At 46.3% G+C, this 21704-nt stretch overlaps 1 protein-coding gene across 2 annotated transcripts; it reads left to right on the top strand.

The window, feature by feature from the left end:
• The first annotated feature begins 712 nt into the window (after positions 1–712).
• On the top strand, positions 713–3324 carry AURKAIP1 (aurora kinase A interacting protein 1). 2 transcript variants are annotated; one of them, XM_086476144.1, is made up of 4 exons: positions 713–735; positions 1245–1333; positions 1837–2285; positions 3151–3324. In XM_086476144.1, the coding sequence occupies exons 2-4, from the start codon at positions 1282–1284 to the stop codon at positions 3256–3258; spliced, it is 609 nt and encodes a 202-aa protein (XP_086332270.1). In that variant the 5' UTR covers positions 713–735; positions 1245–1281; the 3' UTR covers positions 3259–3324. The 2 variants fall into 2 exon arrangements, with proteins under 2 accessions (XP_086332270.1, XP_086332271.1); XM_086476145.1 differs by lacking the exon at positions 713–735 and adding an exon at positions 943–1008.
• Positions 3325–21704: the final 18380 nt, after the last annotated feature.

Below are 21704 nucleotides of genomic sequence, written 5' to 3'. Positions count from 1 at the left end.
GGCTGAACTGATTAGTTTGAATCCAGCGTTAGATGCTGGATGGGGAAAAGGAGTCGGTGTGCCTTCTGCGGCCTGCTGTGAGGAGCGCTGACGGAAACCCATGGTTCGGATACGTGTGAGCAGAAGAGAAGCCTGTTCGCAACCCCCTCACAAGTGCTTTCCCCCTCGGATGCTCCAACACGACACGAGGTCACAACCCCAGGGCCTTGCTGCTGCCTGTCCCCTCTGGCGTGAGGGCCCGCACCCCCTGCGTGCTGCTGGGCTGAGGTAGCTGGCTCAGCCTGTGGCACCGCCACACTCCAGCACCTTCCCCAGCCTCCTTTGGGCCCAGGCTGCAGCTCTGAGGCCAGGGCCTGCTGCCTGCGAGGACCTTCACCCTGCCAAACGGCGGCCGAAGGCGACGCTCCCCACGCCAGGCCCTGCGGGCGGGGGAAGGCTGGGCTGGGCCAGGCTGAGAACCCTCACCCTGACTTCGCTCCCACCCGCGGGGCAGCGGCGGGAACCGTGACCCTGTGCCCGACTTCAGGGCGGGAGAAAGCGGCCGAGGCCGCCGCGCCCAGGCGGGGGAACCGCAGCCGCCCGACGCCCTCAGCCGCTCAACGCCCTCAGCCGCCCGACGCCCTTTCCCGCCCGCGCTGCAGGGCGCATGCGCGGTAGCGCCGGCGGGCGCCGCTGAGGGGCGCTGCGCTGCCCGCCGCGGCCGCCGGAAGTGCCGGGTCAGAGGCGGAGGGGAGGGTGAGCGATGGCGGGCGCGGCGGCGGCGGCGGCGGCAGTGGCGGTGCGGGGAACCTGGGAGCCCCGGGAGGGCTGTGCCTCGGGAGCGGGGCAGTGGTGGGGTTTGCTGGCTGGGCGGCGGAGAGGGAGGCTGAGCGCTGGGCTGCGGCCCGGCCCGCGTCGGTAACGGCCCTTCGTTAGGCCGCACGGCTGTTCCTCAGGGCGCCTTGTTTGGTTTTTTTTGGCGGTCCGGCTTCTGCTGAGGAAGCAACGCCTTCGCGTGGAGCTGGGCAGGTGTGTGCCAGTGGGATTCGGGCTGAATTTAAACCTAGAAGAGCCGAAGCTTCCTAAATCGCCGCTGCAGCTCGGCGCTTGGGGGCCAGGCCCCTGCAGCAACCGCCGGCAGCGTGTCGGTGAAACGAGGGGGCTCAAAGGGTCCCAGCCCGTCTTTTGGGGGTTGGGGGTTAAGTATAGAAGATGTTTTTAAGCGACGTGTTTGCCTCATTGAATAAATGTGCTTATTTTAACAGTCAGTACTGGCTCTGGCAGTGAACAAGGTGAAACAATATGTTGATATCGCAGCTGACTTCCCACTTACTGAAGGCTTCACGAGTTGCAGGTAAACAGATGTTACGTGACCTAGTTTTCTGTTTGGTTGGGGGTTGTTTTGCTCTGTTTTTTCCCCCTGAGGTAATTAGGCTCCCAGAAATGTATTTTCCAAGAAGCAGTGCAAGAGTGGTGAGGCTGTTGTTGATTCAGTGGTTGTTGAATGTTATGTCTGATCTATTCTGTTAGTATTGTATAGCTCTGATTTGACCTCTTTTAAGCTTAGGGGGAGATTCCGTAGCAGCAGAAATACAGCGAATGGTTTCTAGCCGTTCCAAGTTGCACTTACACAGTTTACACGGTAAAATACCGTATAATGTATTTTCAGCAGATGACGTTACAGCAACATAGTTAAAATTAAAAAAGACTTCCTTGCTTTTGTGATGGGAGTATAATTTCTGTAAGCAGCCTCCTGTGTGAGGTTAGTCTGGCTATAGTTTGAGACCTGGGCAGAACTTTTCTCAAGATACTGTTTGAAAATTCTGTCTCTTAAGTGGAATTCTTCTCTTCTCAAAGGACACCTTTTGCCAAGGTCGGTGTCGTCCTTCCTATGCTGCCATTCTGCCTCTGCACACTATAGCACACAGCCGTCAAATAAGAGCGGAGCCCAGCCTCAGCGGTGGTATGCTCTGGACCCTGAACTGGAAGAGATGCTGATCCCCAGAAAACTGTCCATCAGCCCCTTAGAAAGCTGGCTGACAGTTCGATACTCCCTTCCTAAAGCAGAAGTCCTTGATGCTCAGGAAGAAGCGAGCGACGAGCCTCTCCACCGATATGACTGTCCCCCGTCAGACGAGGGAGCTGACGTGGAGGAAGGAGAAGGAACACTTAGCGACAAGCTTCAGTGTAAGAACGTTTTGAAGATTCGCAGAAGGAAAATGAACCGGCACAAGTACAAGAAGCTGCTGAAGCGAAGGAAGTTTGTACGGAGGAGGATAAAGGAAGGTCGCAAGAAGAAACGCCAGGTAAGCTCAGGGTAGAGAGAGCGTCTTGACATAAATGTGTCCCCTTCTCAAACTGGCATCTGTTCAGGTATTGCGTGATGTTTGTAAGTGGAACCAGTTTGGGGAAAAATGGCAGCAGTTCCGAGAGCCTTAATGAATTCAGTATTTGCTGGTACAGTAGGTTTTGTGCTTCACCTGTACACATTCAGAAGCTGTAATTTAGAATGTGTCTGTGGTTGTAAATGTACATGTGTGATAGGTATCAGGTGTAACTTTTCTTGCATGACAGTAATTTATAAATACTTGTGGCTAACAGAGAAGAATTTCAGAGTTTGTGTGAAAGATGAATTCCCATGTCCATGTTATGTCGGGGAGATTGGTTTCAGCTTAATTTCTTTCCTGTCTTGCCAACATCCTCACGTGCTTCCTGTTGTCTTTTTCTGTATAGCAGCCTTTTAGTTAGGTTTGCTATGATATAGTTTAGTTCATTCTTTGGTAATTTTCACCTTGCCTAGGTGCAAATTTGGGTTAATTGTAATTCAGTTTTGTTAGATCTGTAGGGAGCAGTGTTGAACACTTTATGATGAGGAAATCCTCCCAATTTTCTTAGAGTTTCTTTTTCCATCTTCTCCGTTTTCCTTGCACGGGACTTTTAAAATAATGCTACCAAGATTCTTTTGCATTTTAGTGTATTTTCTGCAGTAAGGCAAACTATTTTGACACTTGGAACCAACTGCCGACTTAAAGCATTTGTTTCCTTCCTGTGTGTTATACCTAGATTCTTCACATGGGCAGTGGCTGAATACTTGAGTGTTGCTTCTGAGCTGTGTTACCACTTTTTATTTTTTCTTTCTTTTTTCTTTTTTTTTTTTTTTCTCTGTTTTAGATAAAATTTGAGAAAGACTTGGAGCGCATCTGGAAAAGAGCTGGTTTGAAAAATCCTCCTGCGGGATGGCAAACACCCAAGATATTTCTGAAAAGTTCCAGGCGATAAAAACACTTGTCATGAGCTTTAACCTGTAATTGTAATTAAAAAAAATATTTAACTGCACGGATTACATTTAGCCTGTGTCTGAGTGTGATGATGTTGGTAGGAGGAAACTTCCAGTCTTGATGAGCCGTTTTCCAAGGGCAAACCTGACAGCAGTGTGCTTTTCTTCCGCAAGAATGGTGTGAGCTCTTGTGGCACTGCTGTGTACGGTCCTGTGCTGCTGCCCCCAGCTGTGTGTCTGAGCAAAGGTGTCTCAGACGGCAGCAGAATTTCTGAAGCTGCTCTTTAAGGTTAGAGTGAGCGACGTGCTGTAAGAGCAATCCGTTGCGGGAGATGGCATAAGCGATAGAATTCCTCTGATTGTCTATGGCACAAGCAGCTTGAAAAGTTCTCAAAATTGCTTTCTTTCATAGCTTACTGTAGAAGGGCTGGTGGTCACTAAGAGTTATGGTGAAACAGGAATTGGATCAGAATTCCATTGAACAGATCTGCAAAAGCTGTAATGCTTGCTTATCTGAAGCCTCAGTGTGCACGTGCCTTAGGCGTTGCATGAGCATCCTTTAAAAAGGCTTTTTTTTTTCCTGTTCTGTTTTGTGCTAATAAAAAATTATTTTTTTTTACCATTGACCTCTACATTGAACTTCCAGATATCAGTATCAGGAAAAGTTCAGAGCTCATTATTCGTTAAGTACAAAAACTGTTTTGTGCCTGAGACAACTCTGTCGTTATCAGCTGGTTTTACATGCTTGAAGAGAGTTGTGAAAGCTGTGAAAAATACAGATATTTAAAATAAACCCTGACAGAGGACTTTATATCTGGGTTCTGGTTTGGATTCTGCTTTTGATTTTCCTGTTCGAGGCAGGTAACTTCTGTGTGATTGAGCTCTTCCGTGTCTGTGTTCCAGCAGATAGGTGGGTGGACTGACCTCAGAGAAAGGAGGGGAAAAGGAGTGAGCTCCCTCAGGCTTGCCGTTCTGCAGCATGCAGGAAAGCTACCCTGAAAATGCATCTCCGTCTGTCTGCGGGCAGCGGAACCCTTGACTAAACCGAAAGGGAAGAAGAAAAAAAAATCTCTGGAGCTCATTGGTACAGGGTGCAGTTCAATCCCGCTGCAGGAGGGACTGTGGCTCCTAGCGCGCTGAGCGTGTCTGAGGTCCTGGGTATGGCGCTCTGCCTTTCTTGTCGCTAGATGGCAGTCAGTTCAAAGCCTCTGGAGCTCCTTAGCTGTAGATGCAGAAGCTAGCTGGATCTTTACGTTGGTGTTTTAAGGAAAGGATACACCCACATTTCAAAATTGATTAGTCTTGCGAGAGAACTGCTGGCGTTCTGAGGACTGTATTGAAGTCCTGTAGAAACGCGTGGTCAGCGTATTTGTATAGTTCTTTTTTCCAAACCATGTGCTAACAAAAGGCAACTGATCAAAAAAAAAAATTAGAATGATGTTCCATCCTTTTTTGTGCTTTAAATAGGCAGGAGTTGCTTTTAACCAAGACCAGTAGGAGTCCTTCCTTCAGCCTACTGTCAGGGTTTCAGTGGAGGATGTCTAGCCGTGAGCCGTAGAAACTCACCAAGCCAGAGAAGATTGAGTGTTGATTCTGGCTTACAGGTTTGTTAAATATGCAGAGTGCATCTGGGTGTTTCTAAAATATCAATATGTATTCCCTGCAGAGAGATGCACAGATGAAAGGCTGGGGCCTGAGAGGATTAGCACCTTTGAAGTCAGGTCCGTGTGTGGTTTTTTTTCCCCTAGTCACATTTGTTTTAAGAGCCTTTATGCCAGCTTTGTTGTCAGTCCTCCAGCTTCTCTGGGTGACTCGTAGTCCGAGCTTGGTGTATTTCTGTCTAGGGAGAAATGGTAATCAGCTTGCCCATTTCCAGGAGACTGCTGGCTGCTGAAGAGTCGGGATGCCTTTGGAATGACATGGAGCAAAAGACTTTATAAAAGAGCAGTAGCGTGCCCTGCTCATTTATCAGTGCTGTACCCCTGATTCCAGTTTTGAGGTTTATTCTTCCTTGATTTTCTTTTTGTCTCAATCCTATGTCTTGCATCTTTGTTCTCTGTTGTAGTCTCTAAATCTACAAGCTGCCCACGGGTATGCAATTCATTTTTACCCACTAAGGCTTAGGTTGGTCTTATCTCTCTCTAGTTTGACATAAAAACTCTTGCTTTTGGGGAGCGTCGTGATGGGGCTGTAGATCACAGACTTGTCCATTGTACTCGTGTCTGCTGGGACTATGCAGGCAGGGAACAAGTTGTAGTCTGCCAAGAGCAGTCATTGCTTTTACATCTATCAGACATAATTACACAACCAGGTATAGAAGTCAGGAACCAGTGTGTAGTTTATAAATGTCTGTAAACCGCCCATGGCAGTTGCTGGCAGTTGTAGTTATAGGAAAGCTATATTCCTTTTTGCTGAAGTACCTCAAAGCCTGTCTCGGGATTTGTGTTTGCTGGGTGGCAGATACTGCAAAGACTCTCTATGTGGCACTAATCAGATAATAGATAGCAGGGTTGTATCAGCTTGCTTTAACTGCATTGACCACAGGATGCGATTTTAAACTCCCTCTCTCTTACTTTACTGAAGAGAATCAGGTAGACAAAAGCCACACCTGTTTTTCTGTAGGGGGAGCACATATACATAATATACTATTCACAAAGCTTTATTATGAGCTGCTGTTCCCCTCCAAAAGACGTGCATACCGATGTACCTTAGTAAATGTGTATGTGCCTATGTAGCTGTGGTAGTAAAAAGAAAAAGCTGTGAACAGGAAAGGTTTGACTTTTATAATTTCAAAATATTTAAGATTTGAAGATTTCTCGTTCATCACATTATTTTGCTGTTCTGAGGGGAAATAGTTGAAAGTCAGCAGGAGGTTGCTAGACAGATTTATGCTGTTTATTACAGAGACTGGAGAGACCCAGTGGGATGGTGATTTTATGTTTGGAACTGCCTGACACATTGGTCTGGAAAGGTCCCTCAAAATTGGAATATAAAACCAGTTATGCTCCTGCTTACGTCCCTAATGCTGGGATTGCATGCAGTCAAGTACAGACAGCAAGCTCAGTGAGCTGAACAGAACATCAAGCCCGGTAGTTTTATCACAGCGATCGGGTTTGGGCTGAAATGAGCTGGCTCTAAAATAGGAAGTCAGCTAACTCAGAAGGGATGAAAGTTCTGAATCTTGTTTCTCTTAGCCAAAGCATCGCGCTGCAAACTCAGAGGGTGTTCTCCCTTTTGGAAAGGTCAAAACCCAGCAAGGTGGTGGTAGTGGGTTTCTGACATAGACGTGGCAGAAATACTTCTTTCCAGTGTTAGCAAATAATGGTTGCTGGCAGATGTCAGATTCTAGTTGTCTCCTTGACCTGGATAGTAATGTTTATTACTTGGGTAGGAATTAAATGCATTTTTAGGAGTCTTCTCTAGAAAATGTGTTGTTCAATTGCATCAGTATGGAGTCTTGAAGTGTTTTCAAGGCTTCTGGATATAAAATAACGGTTCTCTCATGCACACAAATGCATCCAGTATAACTAAGAAATAACTTGCAGCTGAGAATTTGGCCTGATTGTATATGGGAAAGGGAGCAAAGCAAAAAAACCTGCTTGCTGCAGCTTCTCCTCGACTGTTGTGTTGTCTGACACAATCCAAGACAGGTTGGCTTGGCGCGGGGGTGGAAAAGCCTGGATCGACTGCCTGGACTTTGCCTAGCTGTACAATTGCTTAGTGGTCCACAGTGGTAGTAGAGATGAGGTGTTAGCAATGACAAGAGATTTTGAGAAATACTCTTGGGCAGTAGAAAATTTATTTCAGTTACCTGTTTATAAAGATAGCAACGGCTATTTCAGTGCAGCTGAAGCGAAGGAGGTTGATCCCTTCGGTAACAAGGGTTGAACCCCAAATGGGTGGAAAGTAGAAACATTTAAAGTGTGTGTAAATTGCAGCAGCTTAGCAGTTTGGCTTAACCTCTTGATGCAGTTAACCACGGCACCTCTGATGGTCTGGAGTCTACGGAAGAGATTGTGGCAGCATTTCCTGCAGTTCTCCCCAGGAACAGGCTTCTTGGTAATTGTCTGTTGTAGTTTTGGCTCACTTCAAGTTAATTCTCTTCAACTTTGAGTTTGTCCTAGGAAAAGGGAAAGTCCAGCAGTCAATACAAGATGTTCCTTTCCTTTGGAAATCTTGCACTTGCCCTACAAAGCATGTTGGATAGTCTGCTAGCTGTTAAAGCAGCCCTGAGGTCATGCAGCCGATGCGTCTGAGCTCACGGATCCCCTCTCCGTGCTGTCCTTGGCACAGACAGAAAGACGGTTTGCTGGCTGTCCAGGAAGGAGTCATGTGGAGAGGAAATGGAGTGGAATGTAATGATGGCTTCTCCAGCTCCTGCTCATGAGGCCAGACCTGAAGCTGATTCAAACCAGGAGCTGCATAGGTTGTAGTGGGACCAAAGACTTTATGTTGAGGGAGCACGCTGATCTGGATTGAGGCTGTTTGTAGACATGCAAAAGGGAGCCTGGAAAGAAATTGTTCGTATTATCCAGGCAGTCAGATTGGGTTAGGCTGATGGACTGTCTCCTTGAAAGGCTCCAGACTGAAAGAGGTTGTTCACAGTGTTTTCAGCCGTGGTTTCATGGGAGCAGGCACGTGTGTGTTGATATGCTGAGGACAGCAGCAAATGTAGAGAGAAATAGTCTTCATGTTACTGTTGTATTGGTTCCTGATAGGCAGTGTGCCCGAGAACCTGTTTTTTTGGTGTGTGGGGTTTTTGTGGTGGTGTGGTGGTTGGTTTTTTTTAGGGGGGTGGTGGTGGGGTGTGTGTGTGTGTTGGTTTTTGTGGGTTTTTTCTTGTTGTTGTTTGGGGTTTTGGTTGTGTGGTGGCTTTTTTTTGGTTGTGTGGTGGCTTTTTTTTGGTTGTGTGGTGGCTTTTTTTTGGTTGTGTGGTGGCTTTTTTTTGGTTGGTTGGTTAGTTGTTTTGTTTTGTTTTGTTTTTTTACCTCAGTGGGAGAGCGCAGGGGTGATGCCTTCTCCTTTGCTGCAGGAGGATTTCTCTGCGTACCTTAACTCTGGCCCAAGTTCTTTTTATGTGCGTGTTGTGGAAACTGTTGTTCTTTTCCATTAGTAATCTCAAGACCAGTCTTAAAAGAAGGACATGTTAGCCCCTGTCAGGGAATGTTTATGAGCATCTGGTGTACAAAAGACGCCTTTCAGGTGGTCAATAGAACCTTGCTCTTTCTGTTACCTGACTACCATTGCCCAATAATTCCTGAGCAGAAACAATATGGACCTTCACTCTAGTGAACTAATACTTGTATTAAATGGGATGCTTTCATATTAGAAACTGCCAAAATATTGCCCAGGATAAGTTGGTGTATGTACCTTGGCTTCAGTAACTCTGACATAGTCCTTCTCAAAATACGAAGCCAGCTCTACTTCAGTGCGTGTAAACTTTAGTCTGTGTATTCCAAAGTTAATAAACCAGGCTTATTTACACTAGCTGAAACTCTGGCTGAAGTGATCTTACTGATCTTGCAAACAGCACCTGGGGATAACTAAAATTACCTCTTTTCTTTTCACCGTTCACGCTGTTCTGCTGTTGGCATTTCTGTTCTGACTGAGAAAACATCCTGGTTTGGGTTCACTTGGGCTGCGCCTGGTTGGTTACTCTCCAAAAATAAGAGCTCTCTGTACTTAACCTGGAGTGCTGCATTTGCAGAACTGAAAAGGTTTTGAAAAGTGGGGTTTGCTTTTCTTACTGATTTTTTTAAATTAAAAAAAAGAAGTCCATAACCGTAGCTCTTGTAGACGTCTGGGTTAAAAAAAAGAAGTCCATAACCGTAGCTCTTGTAGACGTCTGGGCTACCTTTAAGCAGAGGGTGCTGGCTTTCCCATGGAAGTCGCCGTTCTTGCTTGCCTTTCCCATGTAAGACAGAGGAACAAAACTGAACTAAGGAGTTCTGTGGGTCAGAGAATTTAAGGCAACTAACTGATACATCACTTGTTTCAATTCCCTGAAATAAGACAGAATTTTTTAGTTTTGCTCCCTGCATGGGCACTAATGCGTCTCTCCTGTTACGCTAGTTACAAAACTTGTGAGAACTATGAGACTTGTCTCCTGCTCTCGAATGTAGCTGAAACTGGTCCTTGTGTTTCAATATAACTGGAAGAAGGAAGTTGAACGGACAGTGGGATGGTATAACTGCGTGTGCCTTGTTTCCTTAGGAAATGTGGCCAAAATTTTGTTTAAAGTAGAAAAATAACACGAAATATTGGTAAAAAGATGAGTTTTTTCCCTTGTTCAATAAACAAGACTCGATGCTGATCAGGCAGGTCTTGTGCTGAGGGAGTGTCATTGCCTTGGGTATGCCTAGGTCTGGAGAAAATGCTCCTGGAGCCCCTCAGCAGCTGCAAGCACTTCGGAGTCCCATAACCACTTGCAAAGCGATTGGTGTTCAGACAAGGATGTGGAGTCCGGAGCAAGGAGTCAGCACATCAGGTAAAACACTGATAGCTTGGAATTTGTCAGGTTTATTTTAAGGGAATTGACAATTCATGGCAGGATGCTTCTGGCTGAGCTTTATCACCAGACAGTGAGGAACTGGTTAAACTTGAAGAATAAGGAGTCATAGAATAATGTGCCAAGGAAAAAAACCCAGTAGAAGAAACTACAACAGTTGTAGTCAGCAACGTGACTATGTGTAAACAGCACCACGTTACTCACCAGCTCCGTTCCCTGGGTGCTTTTGAGTCAGAGCCGTTTCCTTTACTGACAAAGCAGCTGGTTCCTTCTGGAGCAGCAGCCAGCTGGAGTCTGTTCAGCAGCAGCATCAGCAGGTACGTCCTGAAGGCAGAATCTGTGACTGGTCACCCAGGCTTAGCAGGCCCTGATTTGGCTTCCCTGACCTTTCATATTGTTTCAGTTACTGTCCAGAAGATGCTGCTGCAGATGATCTTCTCTGTTGCTTTCCCTGGGTCTGTGTTGGCATCCTCTAGAGAACTCTCGGTGCCTAATTTTACTGGTTTTGTGTTGTGGGAGAATGGTCTGTATTAGTGTTGGCATCCTGCCATCTGTCAGAACTTCTGCTGTAGGCCCATCGGAAGGTAGGACAGAGCTGGATGTGTCCTACTTTCTGATAACATCATCCATCCTTTGGGGAAGGGAAGAGGGTTGTAGCCCTTGGAAAGACAGGAAAGGCTTTTTCTCACAAGTCATTTATGCAAAAACCTGGGACCGTGAAAAGAAAGTGAGCGGAAAATAACTGATATCTGTGCCTCGGGTGCAACGCTTCTCCGTGAGTGATCTCTGATTGTGAAATGGAGCTGGGGAGCGGAAAGGAGAGCAAATAAAACTACACGCCTGTAGCTTTGTGTGTAGCGTGTAGTATGTCAGTGTAGGGACAGCTGCTGCTGGAGTAGGGCTGCTGGCTTAAAGTAACTTGAACATTGCCAGGCTGTACTGATGCAGGAATGTGCATTACCAATTTGGTGGCATGGGGCTGCTCCCCCACTCAGATTGGGAACTCTAAATGAGTTTACTGGGGTTTGGGGTTGGTTTTTGTTGTTTCCCCCCCCCCCCCCCCCCCTCCTTGAGGTGGTTTCTGTAACCCAAGCGTACGCAGGCTGTTGAGGGGGATGACAGGCTCCGTGGCTCTGCAGAGCTCTACAAACTTGTGCTGTTCTCTGTGATGTCTGGCAAGATACTAAACAATTTTGTTTCTCGTTTTCCTCTCTTTCTTGAAGGGAGTGAAGATCCTTTTCTTCTCAAAAGGACGTTAGAAAGTTAAATTTAGCGCCGTAGTACAATACTCAGATCTTTGGATAGAAGGAGCGGCGCTGGTTCAAGAAAGTAGGTTTGTATGTGGAAATAGAACACTTGATTTCTAAAGGCAGCAAAGCGAGCAGCACCCTCTTTTCTTCAGCTAAAGTTGTGGTTGCCAGAGTCCTCTTGGACTGATCTAGACCAAATACATCATTCACCTAGGCTACCCTTAAAAGTTGGCCAGGCTCCATGTTTGTGTGTCTAAATTTGGCAGCAGGACTATATTGCATTATGGAAAGCAACCTCCTTTTAGATAAACTATTTTTATTTTAAATGAAATGGCTTGCAAACCTGAGGTAAATAACAAAACTCTCTGGGAGGCAACCTCTGAGCACCCTTTTCAGAGCCAACCTATTAATTTTTCCACTCTTCCCCAGTTATTTCTGATCTCAAAATAAGATGCTGGGCCTGGAATCCCACTGCTTAATTATTTTAGGCGGGTGCAAGAGATGAGCTGCAATTAGTGTGAGGAATGGAGTTTCCTTTCAAAAGCTCGTAGTACCAGAACGCTGTTCCCATGTACAGAGACCGAAAGATGTGGTTTGAGGCACAGTGTTGGTGGTCAGAAAGGGGACACAAAATGTCATCTCTCAGCTCAATGTGTCTGCTCCCTGAGTCCGCAGAACTTTTTGGTTCTTCGCAGAAATAACCAGTGCTGTGTGCTTGTGGCTTAAGCTTCTCCCATGTTAGAGAAACCTGACCTACTGCTGCCTGTGTGCGAGATTGCTGGAGAACTGCTCTGGAAGAGGCTCTCTGTGGAGTCCTCTCCACTGGCATCGAGTCAGCGCTGTCACTGGGTGATCACTGCTTTTGCTTTTGTCCTGGCTGGAAGCTTAGCGGGTTACTTGTGAGAGTCACAAACAGAAATAGGGAGTGGGGCAGTAACAATTAGGGCATCAAAGCCTGTTTAAATATATGGGAATCTTCCTCCTCCCCCCTTCAGAGTGCTTTTAAGTTCAGACCTGCGTGTCGTTCTTCCCTCTGATGAAGGACAGCAGAATCACAGGGTTTCTTGGTGATGTACCTTGCAGTCAGGGCCTGCAAGCGCTGCAACTGCTGCAACTGCCAGCCTTGTGTTGACGAGTGGCCCACCGTAAAGTTTTGGCAGTACAACCAGAAACTCTGCTAGCGTGTCGTTCTGCCTGTGGCGAGAATGGAAGGAGGGAGATTCTGGTTGTGCTGCGGCTCAAGGGGCACCTGAGTAAGCAGGAATACTGGACAGCTCTTTGGTGGCCCTCGGTCCAGTTACTTCTCCCCTCTCTTCCTCATAACCTACCTTCCTTGTGCAGGATTAACAACTTCCATGTAAACTGCCTTGAGATCTGGAATGAAAAAGTGTGTGAAGCTCAGGCTTCTTTGCAGAGGAGTGTGGCTGGACTGAAAGATGGGACCCGGGTCGGTCTGTTCGGTGCCTTTTTTCTGGAATTTAGAAAGCAGACGAATAACAGCCTGGTGGGATGTCACAGTTCTGAGCTGCTGCCTTCTCTTGCATTTCTGAAGACAAACACACTGGCTGAGTAAATGTTCAAAGTGGTGATTTGATCCCTCAATCATTTCCTCCTGAATCTCGGTGCTGCCTACCCGCTGCCAAATTGGACCAGCACTAGGTATCCGTCCCCTAGAGGGGAGCTTGGTGGTTTCAGCGTGGATTTGAAACGGTGAAGACGCTACAGAACCACAGCTCCCATGGGAGTGAGTCAGTCCCGTGTCATAGGTTGGATACCCTTCTCTCCCAGGCACTTGATATTCAGAAGTGAATTTGGGGAGAACATTTGTCTGGATAGATCTAGAAGTTTTGGGTAGCTTGTCAGGAGCCCTGAAAAAGCTCCCCCCGCTTCCTAGCAAACATACAATCGCTGGCTGCTGCTGTGAACCTTAGAGGGAGACTAACAGATGCATATACATGAATAGAGCCAACTCCTGAGGTTACGATTGATGGTGACTCCAATTGATTTGCATATTTTTCCGTCCCCCTCAGGATGGAATTTCATGGTTCATGTAGTGATTTTGAGCTTATACCTGCTTTTTTTCTTTTTTTTTTTTGTCTTTTTCAAAATTCTGTGTGTTGAAGACACTACTGGCTGTCAGAATAGACTAGGAGATAAGTACTTAATATTTTAAACAAAATAAAATCTAAAAGAATATCATTTCACTGTGCTCTCCTGAAAAGAAGCAGCAGGTAGTGATGATTCTTGTTTGCTTTAGAGAATCAGAATACTGGGAAAATCTGAGAGAGAAGAGGGATGCAACGGGCTGTTGTGAAGTTAAAAATCAGGGTTCTGTCCAAATGATGTATCAGTGAAGCTTTCCAGAGCTGAAAGATGGGAAAGGGATTTTGTCTTAACTCCTTGTCAGTCTTAACGTGCATGTGAGTCTTCACGCAGTGCCAGGGCTTCGCAGGCTCCCTGAGAGGACAGCGGCGGCATGGTCTGGGGAGTGAGGGGCTGCTGGGCTGACACGCAGCTGGCCTGGGCCAGTGTCATGGGTTGAGGCTGGGCCAGCCACTACGAATGACAGACGCTCTCTATGAACCCCTCTCCCCTCCCAAAAGGAAAAGGAGAGAGAACAAGGGAGAGACACTTTACAGTTTGGAAAAGAAAACTGAAACAGCTTTAATGAAACAATAACGATAAAAAGAAAAGATAATAATGAGAGTAAGGAAATAATGAAATATATACAAAATGTACAAATAGGTACAAATAGATACCAAACCAATACCGAACCCAGCTCCCCCCACCCCGATGACGATACGTCACCACTGATGCTGCAGGGCTGGCACTGGGGCAGTCCCAGGCTGGACTGGGCAGCAGACAGAGACAGGATGCAGGAGCTGGACTCAGGCACTGGATTCAGGGATGCACGGGTCGGGATCGACGACAGAAGGACAGACAGAGTCCTCCTCAGATCGAAGTCGGCCATTGAAGAAGAGAGAGACGCTCGTGATCTCTCAGCTTCATACCGAATATGACGTCTAGGGGATGGAGCACTCTGCTGGTCAGGTTTGGGTCACCTGTCGGGTTTGCTCCTCCCTGCAGGGGCGAACTCTTACGGGCTTGTGACCCTTTTTGCTCCCAGCACCCCAACATGGAGAACAAGATTTAGCAGTGACCTAAGCAAGGGCCTCTCTGCATCCCATTCCTTGGTACTGACTGTAACCATCAGGGGTTGGCACTGCTGGGAGCAGTCACTGTCTGGAAAAACATGCTGCTGGTTCAGACAGTGCCATTAGTTAGAGGAGACTTGACGGAGAAGTTAAAGCACTAAACCAGAATTAGTTCTGGTTTAGCCCAAACCAGGACAGCTGTGCTCCTGGGTCTGCTGCCGATGTGCTGGGTGCCTTTGGTGAGTCATTTCCTTCTGCGCTGGATGGCTCCCTCCTGCTCCTGTCAGAGGAGGCTGCAGGCTTTCCTACCAGGACCTGCCCGTGCTGTATACAAAGCCTGCCTGGGTGGAACAAATAAACACAAGTGTGATACCACCAATAAAAAGACCCTTGCAAACATGAGTGAGGGACCAGAAGAAACTATATAATGTGGTTTTACATCATCTCATAGCAAGCTGCTTAAATTTTTTTTTTTTTCCTACTAAAACTAGATTATTTTTATAGAGAACTGATTTTTCCAGATTTCCCTTTTTACACGCTTTGGTTTATGCCAAAGATATTAAACTTAAGATACTAGACTTAAGAGAAAGCTATAGTTTACCCTGCTTTGTGGGTGTCAGTGAGGTGCTGCTTTGTGATTCTGTTTCTCTTTCTGATCTGCTTGCTGCTGCTTGTTCTCCCATTTCTCATTGGTCAGTATTTTTTTAGGGTGAGGACTTTGATTCTGTACATACCTTCTCTTTCACAAAGGGGTCCTGATCAGGGTTGGTGCCTATGGATATCATGAAACATAATAATAATTTTGATACTTGGTATCTGAGGAAATTCTGGCTACACATCTGGAATTCTATTTCTGTGGCTAGCCTGCATATAAGATCACAGCCCGTTATTACTGTCCTGAGGGAACTACTCCTTTAGCTGTCATGGGTAGCACTGCTGTAGTGCAGGGAACTGCAGATTTAAACTTTGATTAAGATCTGTGAACTAAAAATGAGTTTGAAAGAAAGTACTAGAGAAGATGGAGGCTAGTGCTGAAGTGTTCCCTTGATCAGGGACCCTGGATGAAGTCTTTGCCTGCTGAGATTGAGGAGGTTGTGCTTAAATTAAATACCATTAAAAAAACCCCTGCACAACGCAACAACCTCCTCGGTGAGAACATGTACTGGTCTGTTGGGATTTAACCAACTTAACGCTTAGCCTAACTGCATCTGATTCAGATGCTTACTTGGAACAATGTGGAATTTGATGCTGATTCAAAAGAACTGGTTTTACTATCAAAAATGTTTATTATTTACAGGGTTTTGACAGTGATTTTCACAGGTTATGAACGGCGTGATGCGTTGTAGGAACAGGCAAATCTATTCAGCACCAGAAAAACCATCTGGTGAAGCACAGCTATGTGGGACCTACAGAAAAGACAAGGTAAAGAGAAGGAGGTTCTGCATTCTCTTTCCTTTTAATGAAAAGAGTAACCCAATTTCACCATTACCTAAAGCTCTCTAGTGGTGGCATTAATGGTCTGATGGGTATTTGTGGAACACAAGGTTTTATGAGGAAGATTCTTAGCAGGTCCATGGTAGTTAGTATAAGCTTGCTGACTTATACCTGCTAAGTATCTGCCTCTGATTTTTGGGGCACATAAATCCGTTTGGCCTGTCTCCCCACACCGAACCCCAGCTTTTTGGATTTCATGTTGTGGAAAAATCCAAAATGCGTTTTTATCTTGGAAAAATAATCTTCAGGCTTCAGTCTGGGGGGAAAAAAAAACCCAACAAAATCTGTGTTGGTTTCCTGGGCAATTTCTCTGTTTTTATAACTGGTTTCTATTAATGGTTTTGAGATGAATCCCAGGAATCCGAAGCTGACCGCTTTCCAACAAAAGGGGGTGTTTAAATATAGTGCCATCCAAAGATGCTAGAGGACAGGAACGACTGAGCTGTAGAGAAGCCTTACGGCAAAAGATGCAGACAGAGCCCTCTGACCTGTGTTACTGGGACAGCAGTGCTGGAAGAACATACATACACACACACACATATTCATGGATTCAGTGGGAGAGCAATCTGCTTGGATGCTACAGTTTAACTCCTCATTTTGTGCATATCTAAATCTCTGCTAGGCAAGCTGCAAAGGTCCGTGCATTAAGCAGAAAATCCAAAAAACTCTCATCTAACTAATCTAATTCCATCTAACTAAATATCTTGCATACCTGGACATTCACGTTAATTAATTGATGCTCCGGTGCCTTTGGCACATCGGGAAGTAGAGCTTTCCAGCTGGAGATCCAAGAGAGGAAGAAGTTGAGGAATTGCCTGCAAAGGACAGCCCCCAGGTAACCCTTCCCGTTCCTGGGCAACCCTCTCATTTTGCTTCAGGAGTGCTTGGGCGTAGCATCGCTTGGGCCACTGCAGTGACTGCCACTGTGGGGTGGGTTTGTGGACTTCACCTTTCTCTTTGCTGGAAACGGGTTGTCCCAGGGGCACTATTAACTGTTGCCATGATCGTGTTTTATACAGACCTGGTGCACAGGGTGTCAGAGACCTGCCACTCTCGTGCTCTTGGCGTGTGCGTTGGCCTCAGCTGCTGGTTTGGTGACTGCGTCGCAGGCTGGTGGTCACAGTGGACTCCAATGAAATAAACCAAAGAAGAAAAAACATCTGGCCAGACCCTCAACTTGTCATTCTGAATATGCTCTTCAGAGAAGGCAGATCAAGGGCTGTAGCATTTATGGCCAAGGAACATTGTCACCCTGGGTCTGTAAGAGGTACATGGCTCGTTACATCACTGGGATAATGACAGGCTTCACTTGACAGCCCTGTTATTGCGGTTGGGTTTCAGTTTTGTCCGTTTAGTTCACAGCTCTTGCTGCAAGTTGGATTATTTCAGGCTGGTTTATGGGGATTCATTGCAGCTGAAAGATTTATTTTAATGAGAAAAGCTTTGCAACCAAATGAAGCCTCCGAGGAAACACATACCCTGTGGTAATTCACGTGGTTCTGTGTTAGGTTGCTCTTTTCCATCAGCAGGCAGCTCTGAAGCTCCTCCTACCCACACCAGACCTTTCTTAGAAAGGGGGAGTGAATATGAGCTCATAGTTATCCCTCTGGGTGTTACAGGTGGGTCACACTGCCTTGGCATGGCAAGGGTGATCTGAGCAATTCCCACTAGAAGATAAACGGTGTCAGTGTACATAAACCCTGAGCTGCAGTACCTCTGCCTTGCCCCCTTTTGCTGTTTCCATGCAAAGCTCTGTTTCTGCTTAGGTTTTTGCCTTGGTGGGGTCCTTGCTACCTTTGCCACTATTCCTCTCAGTTAGCACTCTTTATTCCCAAGCTGTAGCATTCCCTACTGCTTTTCTGTTCTAGGAGTTGTCCTTCCTTCTCTCATGCACAGACATTTTCGCCTTTCCTTTGATCACAGCAGAGTACTATGGGTCCTGTAGTTAAAGATGACCTAAAAAAGTTGTTGGTAGTAAGCATGGAGTGTTGACAAATCCTGTCCATAAAGCCTTGTGCTGTAATTTGTGTCTTGGTGTCAATGGAGCATTAATCCTGGCTTTCCTTTTTAATACAGTACGTGTGTTTATAGTTGAAATTTAATACATTACATATATTTCTAGTGAAAATGGGGTGGAAGTGGACACTTCCACTGCTGCTTCCCAGGTTTAATGGTTCTCAAAACTGCAATGAAAGCATGGAGGGTACCTCTTGGCATCAGACCTTCTTCCCCGTCTGATACTTGCTCAGTTTTTCTAGACTGGTCGTCTTCAACTCAGATTTATTGGGAGATCTTTCAGCGCAGCCTGCAGCCATGGAAATCAAAAATATTAAAATGGAAGAGATCGGGAAGAGGAAGCTTCCTTGCCCATGACTGTTTCCCACAAGCCAATTAATCGTGTGACCCCTGCGCTGTCTTTGGGCAGGGCTTTTCCCCACCTGAGTCACCAGCATTTCACATCTGAATCTGTTTCATGTCGCCATATATTTCATACCTGAAATAGGGGTGACTCAGGAAACATGGGAGCCTTTCTCCTCCCTGCTAGCCTGACCTGTGATGAGGACGGCAGGTTTAGAGCTCCAGGAGGCAAACCCACTTGTGTTGGTGCTGGAAGGTTCCTTTCCCTTGCGTGGATGAAGCTGCTTTCTTTGGACAGGATTTGTGGTGAGGGGGGACAGCTGTACGTGCCGTGGTGGGCAGTAAGGGGTGCTTCTTGTTTTGAGAATCGATACCCAAAATACCTCTGGGCAAGAGGAAGGAGAAAGGCTAGGGAACACTGGTCAGGTCAGCCTCCGTGGAGAATCTAGTTAAAAATTCAGCTCCCGAGCAGGCGAAATGTTGACACAGCTGCCCTTCCAGGATCTCTTTGGACTAGCAAAGCTCTAGCAAGACGGGGCCGACGAGAGACTCTGCAGAATTAAAAGCTGAGGAAAAGGCAGAGATCTGTGTCCCTTTCCTCCACTTGTTGTGAACCCTAGAGAAGCTGCTGCTCTTTCCTTGCGGTGGGTGGTTTTCTTTAGGAGCTTTCAGTGGGTTCAGCCTGAACTTGGCTTCTTTTAATCAGGAAATAGCCAGTTCATGACAGCAGCAACCACAGCAATCTGCCTCTATCCCAGAAATCATGCAAAAAACAGCCAGTAACCTCTGCAGTGCCAAAGCTAGGAGGCAAAAAGGTGAAAAAACAACCTGGAATCGCAGCCTGGAAGGTTCTGCCTGTGGTTGAGAGAAACCAAGGGAGGGAGAGGGTGCTGTATTTGCTGTCTGCGCAACGGGAACAGCTTCTTGCCTCCCAGCCAAACGTTTCTGCCGACTCTGCTCTGGTGACGCAGCTGAACAAAAGGCTGTCAGATCTGAGCCTCTCGTCTGGCTCCCTGGCCTGACGGAGACAACAGGAAAGGCTCCTTCTTCCACTAGACTTGTGGCTCAGCAACAGGCCAGCACCTCAGCTGCTGTAGATCAGGATTGTCTTTGTTGTGAATGCCTGAGAGTCCGGCAGCAGGTTTTCAGTTGAGGGACGTGGTGTAAGTAGGAGCCTTTGCTGCATGCAGTCGTGGAATTGGGCTAATGCAAATCTCCGAGGCTCCCAAATCTCCGAGGCTCCCAAGGACAAGCCTGGTTTTCCGTTAGGGTTAACAATTGGGCTGGACATGTGAACATACAGGCTCTTGACACAGCTCAGCTGATGAGTGTGGGAACTTGGACTGCAAGTGCCTGGGTGTATCTAATTACCCACAAACTTCCCCACTTAATATAAATGACAGAGTTGAAGTTTGCAGTGAAATTTTATGGGGTTCTTATCTGAAGATTATTTTAGAACTTTTCACTAGAAACAAACCAGCATTTATCTGGATCTGTTTTTGGACAGTGTGAAGACCCGCTGGAGTTAACAGCAAGTTTTTTTCATGGTCAAATTATTTAATAATAATAGCTCCAGTTTCTTGGAATTTCTTTGGAAGTGTCTGGTTCTGGCTGCTGCTGGAGACAGGGTCCTGGACTAGATGAAGTTCTGATCTGATTTAGTCTGGATGTTTCCAAAGTTTTCCTTGTTGCAAAGTATAATTATTTAGACGTTTATTTAGGTTTTTGTTGTGATTATAATGCCTCCTCGTTCCTGAAATGCAGCCCCCTCTGGGGCTGAGGAAACCTCTCTTCTGGTGTACTAGATGGTACAGAGAAATGTCAGACGGAAAAATTCAAGTGGGGTAATTAAGTTTATCTCCATGGAGTGCCATGGGAAGGCTACTAGCTTGTACTTTTAAGCTCTCATAGGAGAGTCCCATGTATATTTAGCTCTGTTCTACAGATGGGCATTTAAGAACAGTAAGTTTTAATTCCCTTTCCCCAATGTTTTCCACTTGATGACTGATTTGATGGTATTGTTAAATCCACTAAACACTGTGAACCATAAACAACAATAATCTAACAACAGAATGCAAGCAAACAGAAAGCTTTACCGTATTTTATTTTTGAACATAGACTAGCAGCAGCCACACTATTTCCTGACTTTATACTCATGTAATTTTCCTGCAAGTCTTGTATTAAAAGACCCCTGGCTAGTTCAGTCACCTGCACGGGTTAGGTTGTTAGGCCTGCACAAGGCCAGATTCAGATGGAGCTCTATTTCAAGTCTAAAGCAATATTTATGCCTTTCATATTCATATCTGAAGGCGCTTTATCAAACAGGTTGTTGAATACTCAGACTCAGGGTCTTCTACCGTCTTGTCCTGCTTGAAAACAAAATAAAATTTTCCACTGGAAATGAATGCTTTTTTTCAGAACTCAGGTGTGGATTAATGTGGAAGAGAATTGTCTTAACACTTAGAGAGTCAGCAGAGGAGACTAACTTAAATCAGTTTCGGGCCTGTTCTACATGGTTCAGCCAGCAGCCTGAAGCTGTTCCCGCTACCTCTGAAGGCTGCTGCCCTCCTCGGGTTCGGCTGGTGAAGTTTCAGCTGTTTAAATGGTGGCACGAGGGCACGGTTTCGTCCCATGCTTGGTTAGCCAGGCCGTTTGAAGGAGTCTGTCCCCTCCGGACATCCTGCAGCATCGAAAGACGTAATCCCCTAAACTGAAAAAAAAAAAAAAGACCGTCTCTGGCCTGCAGATGCAGACTGAGGCGATGTGAACTGCTGAACTGCCCTGCGAGCGCGTACGCAGAAAGGGTGCGCGGCCGTTTGTGAAGCAGCGATTGGAGTTTAAGAGCTTACTGCTTCTTTCTCTGCTGTTGGTCATTGATTGGGTTTGGTAACTGACGGTGTTAATTCTCCTAATCGTTGTGGGACACAGTGAAGTGGGTTATATAGACACGGTTAAATACCTGAGTACAGGCTTAATGTAATTTAACAGTCTTTCCCTTGAGCAAAGACTGCCGAAAATTCAGTCGTTGCTTGACGTTGTTGCTGTGTCTGGGCACTCCTGTCAGGGCTGGTATTATCTCATGAGTACGCCGAGGAGGAGCAGTGTACCGGGTCTGCTGTGGTTAAGGTGACTGCAGCATGTTGGCTGTTTGTCCTGGTGCCAGTCGAGCGACCACTGGCGTAGTTCAGTTCTCATGGGAAGGGCTGGAAGCAGAAGTCGTAAACCTGACCCAGCTTTCTGCCTTCTGGCCCCTGTGATAGGGAAACCTGTTCCCCACATTGCAGTATTCTGGGGCTTTTTGTTGCATTCTAGGCTCTTTTGCCTGCACTGCCCTAAGCTTCCACCTACTCAGTCTTTGTCATTATTATCCTTCTGCTAAGGTAGCTGCTATTAAGCCCTTGCTTACAAATCACAGGACAGAGTAAATATTGTTTTCTAGGTTGTCTTCTCAGACTTGAGCTTGAAGTAAAACCATCTGAGGAGACAAAGATCAAAAAAACACTGAAGGCAACAGAATAAATCCAGTCTCAAGCAGACAGCTGGATGAGTGTCAAACAAAGGAAGGAACAGCTGGATCAAGTAAAGCACAAGGAAAATTAGTTCCATCCCTAGGGGGAGGGAGAGAGATTGTTTCACGAGCCCAGAGCGGTGTGGGACCAACTTTACCCGATAAAACTTTTACA

This window comes from Leptosomus discolor, chromosome 20 (genome assembly GCF_034619465.1).
Source record: "Leptosomus discolor isolate bLepDis1 chromosome 20, bLepDis1.hap2, whole genome shotgun sequence".
Taxonomy (NCBI): Eukaryota; Metazoa; Chordata; class Aves; order Leptosomiformes; family Leptosomidae; genus Leptosomus; species Leptosomus discolor.
Note: the sequence above shows the minus strand (reverse complement) of the source record. Positions and strands in the feature narration are given on the sequence as shown.

Bases quoted from the DNA above. Each gene is read 5' to 3' on its own strand.
- AURKAIP1 (XM_086476144.1), top strand. From the start codon at position 1,282: ATGTTGATATCGCAGCTGACTTCCCACTTACTGAAGGCTTCACGAGTT. The intron at 1,334-1,836 runs GTAAACAGATGT...CTCTTCTCAAAG, and splicing joins GAAGGCTTCACGAGTTGCAG to GACACCTTTTGCCAAGGTCG. The intron at 2,286-3,150 runs GTAAGCTCAGGG...TCTCTGTTTTAG, and splicing joins GTCGCAAGAAGAAACGCCAG to ATAAAATTTGAGAAAGACTT.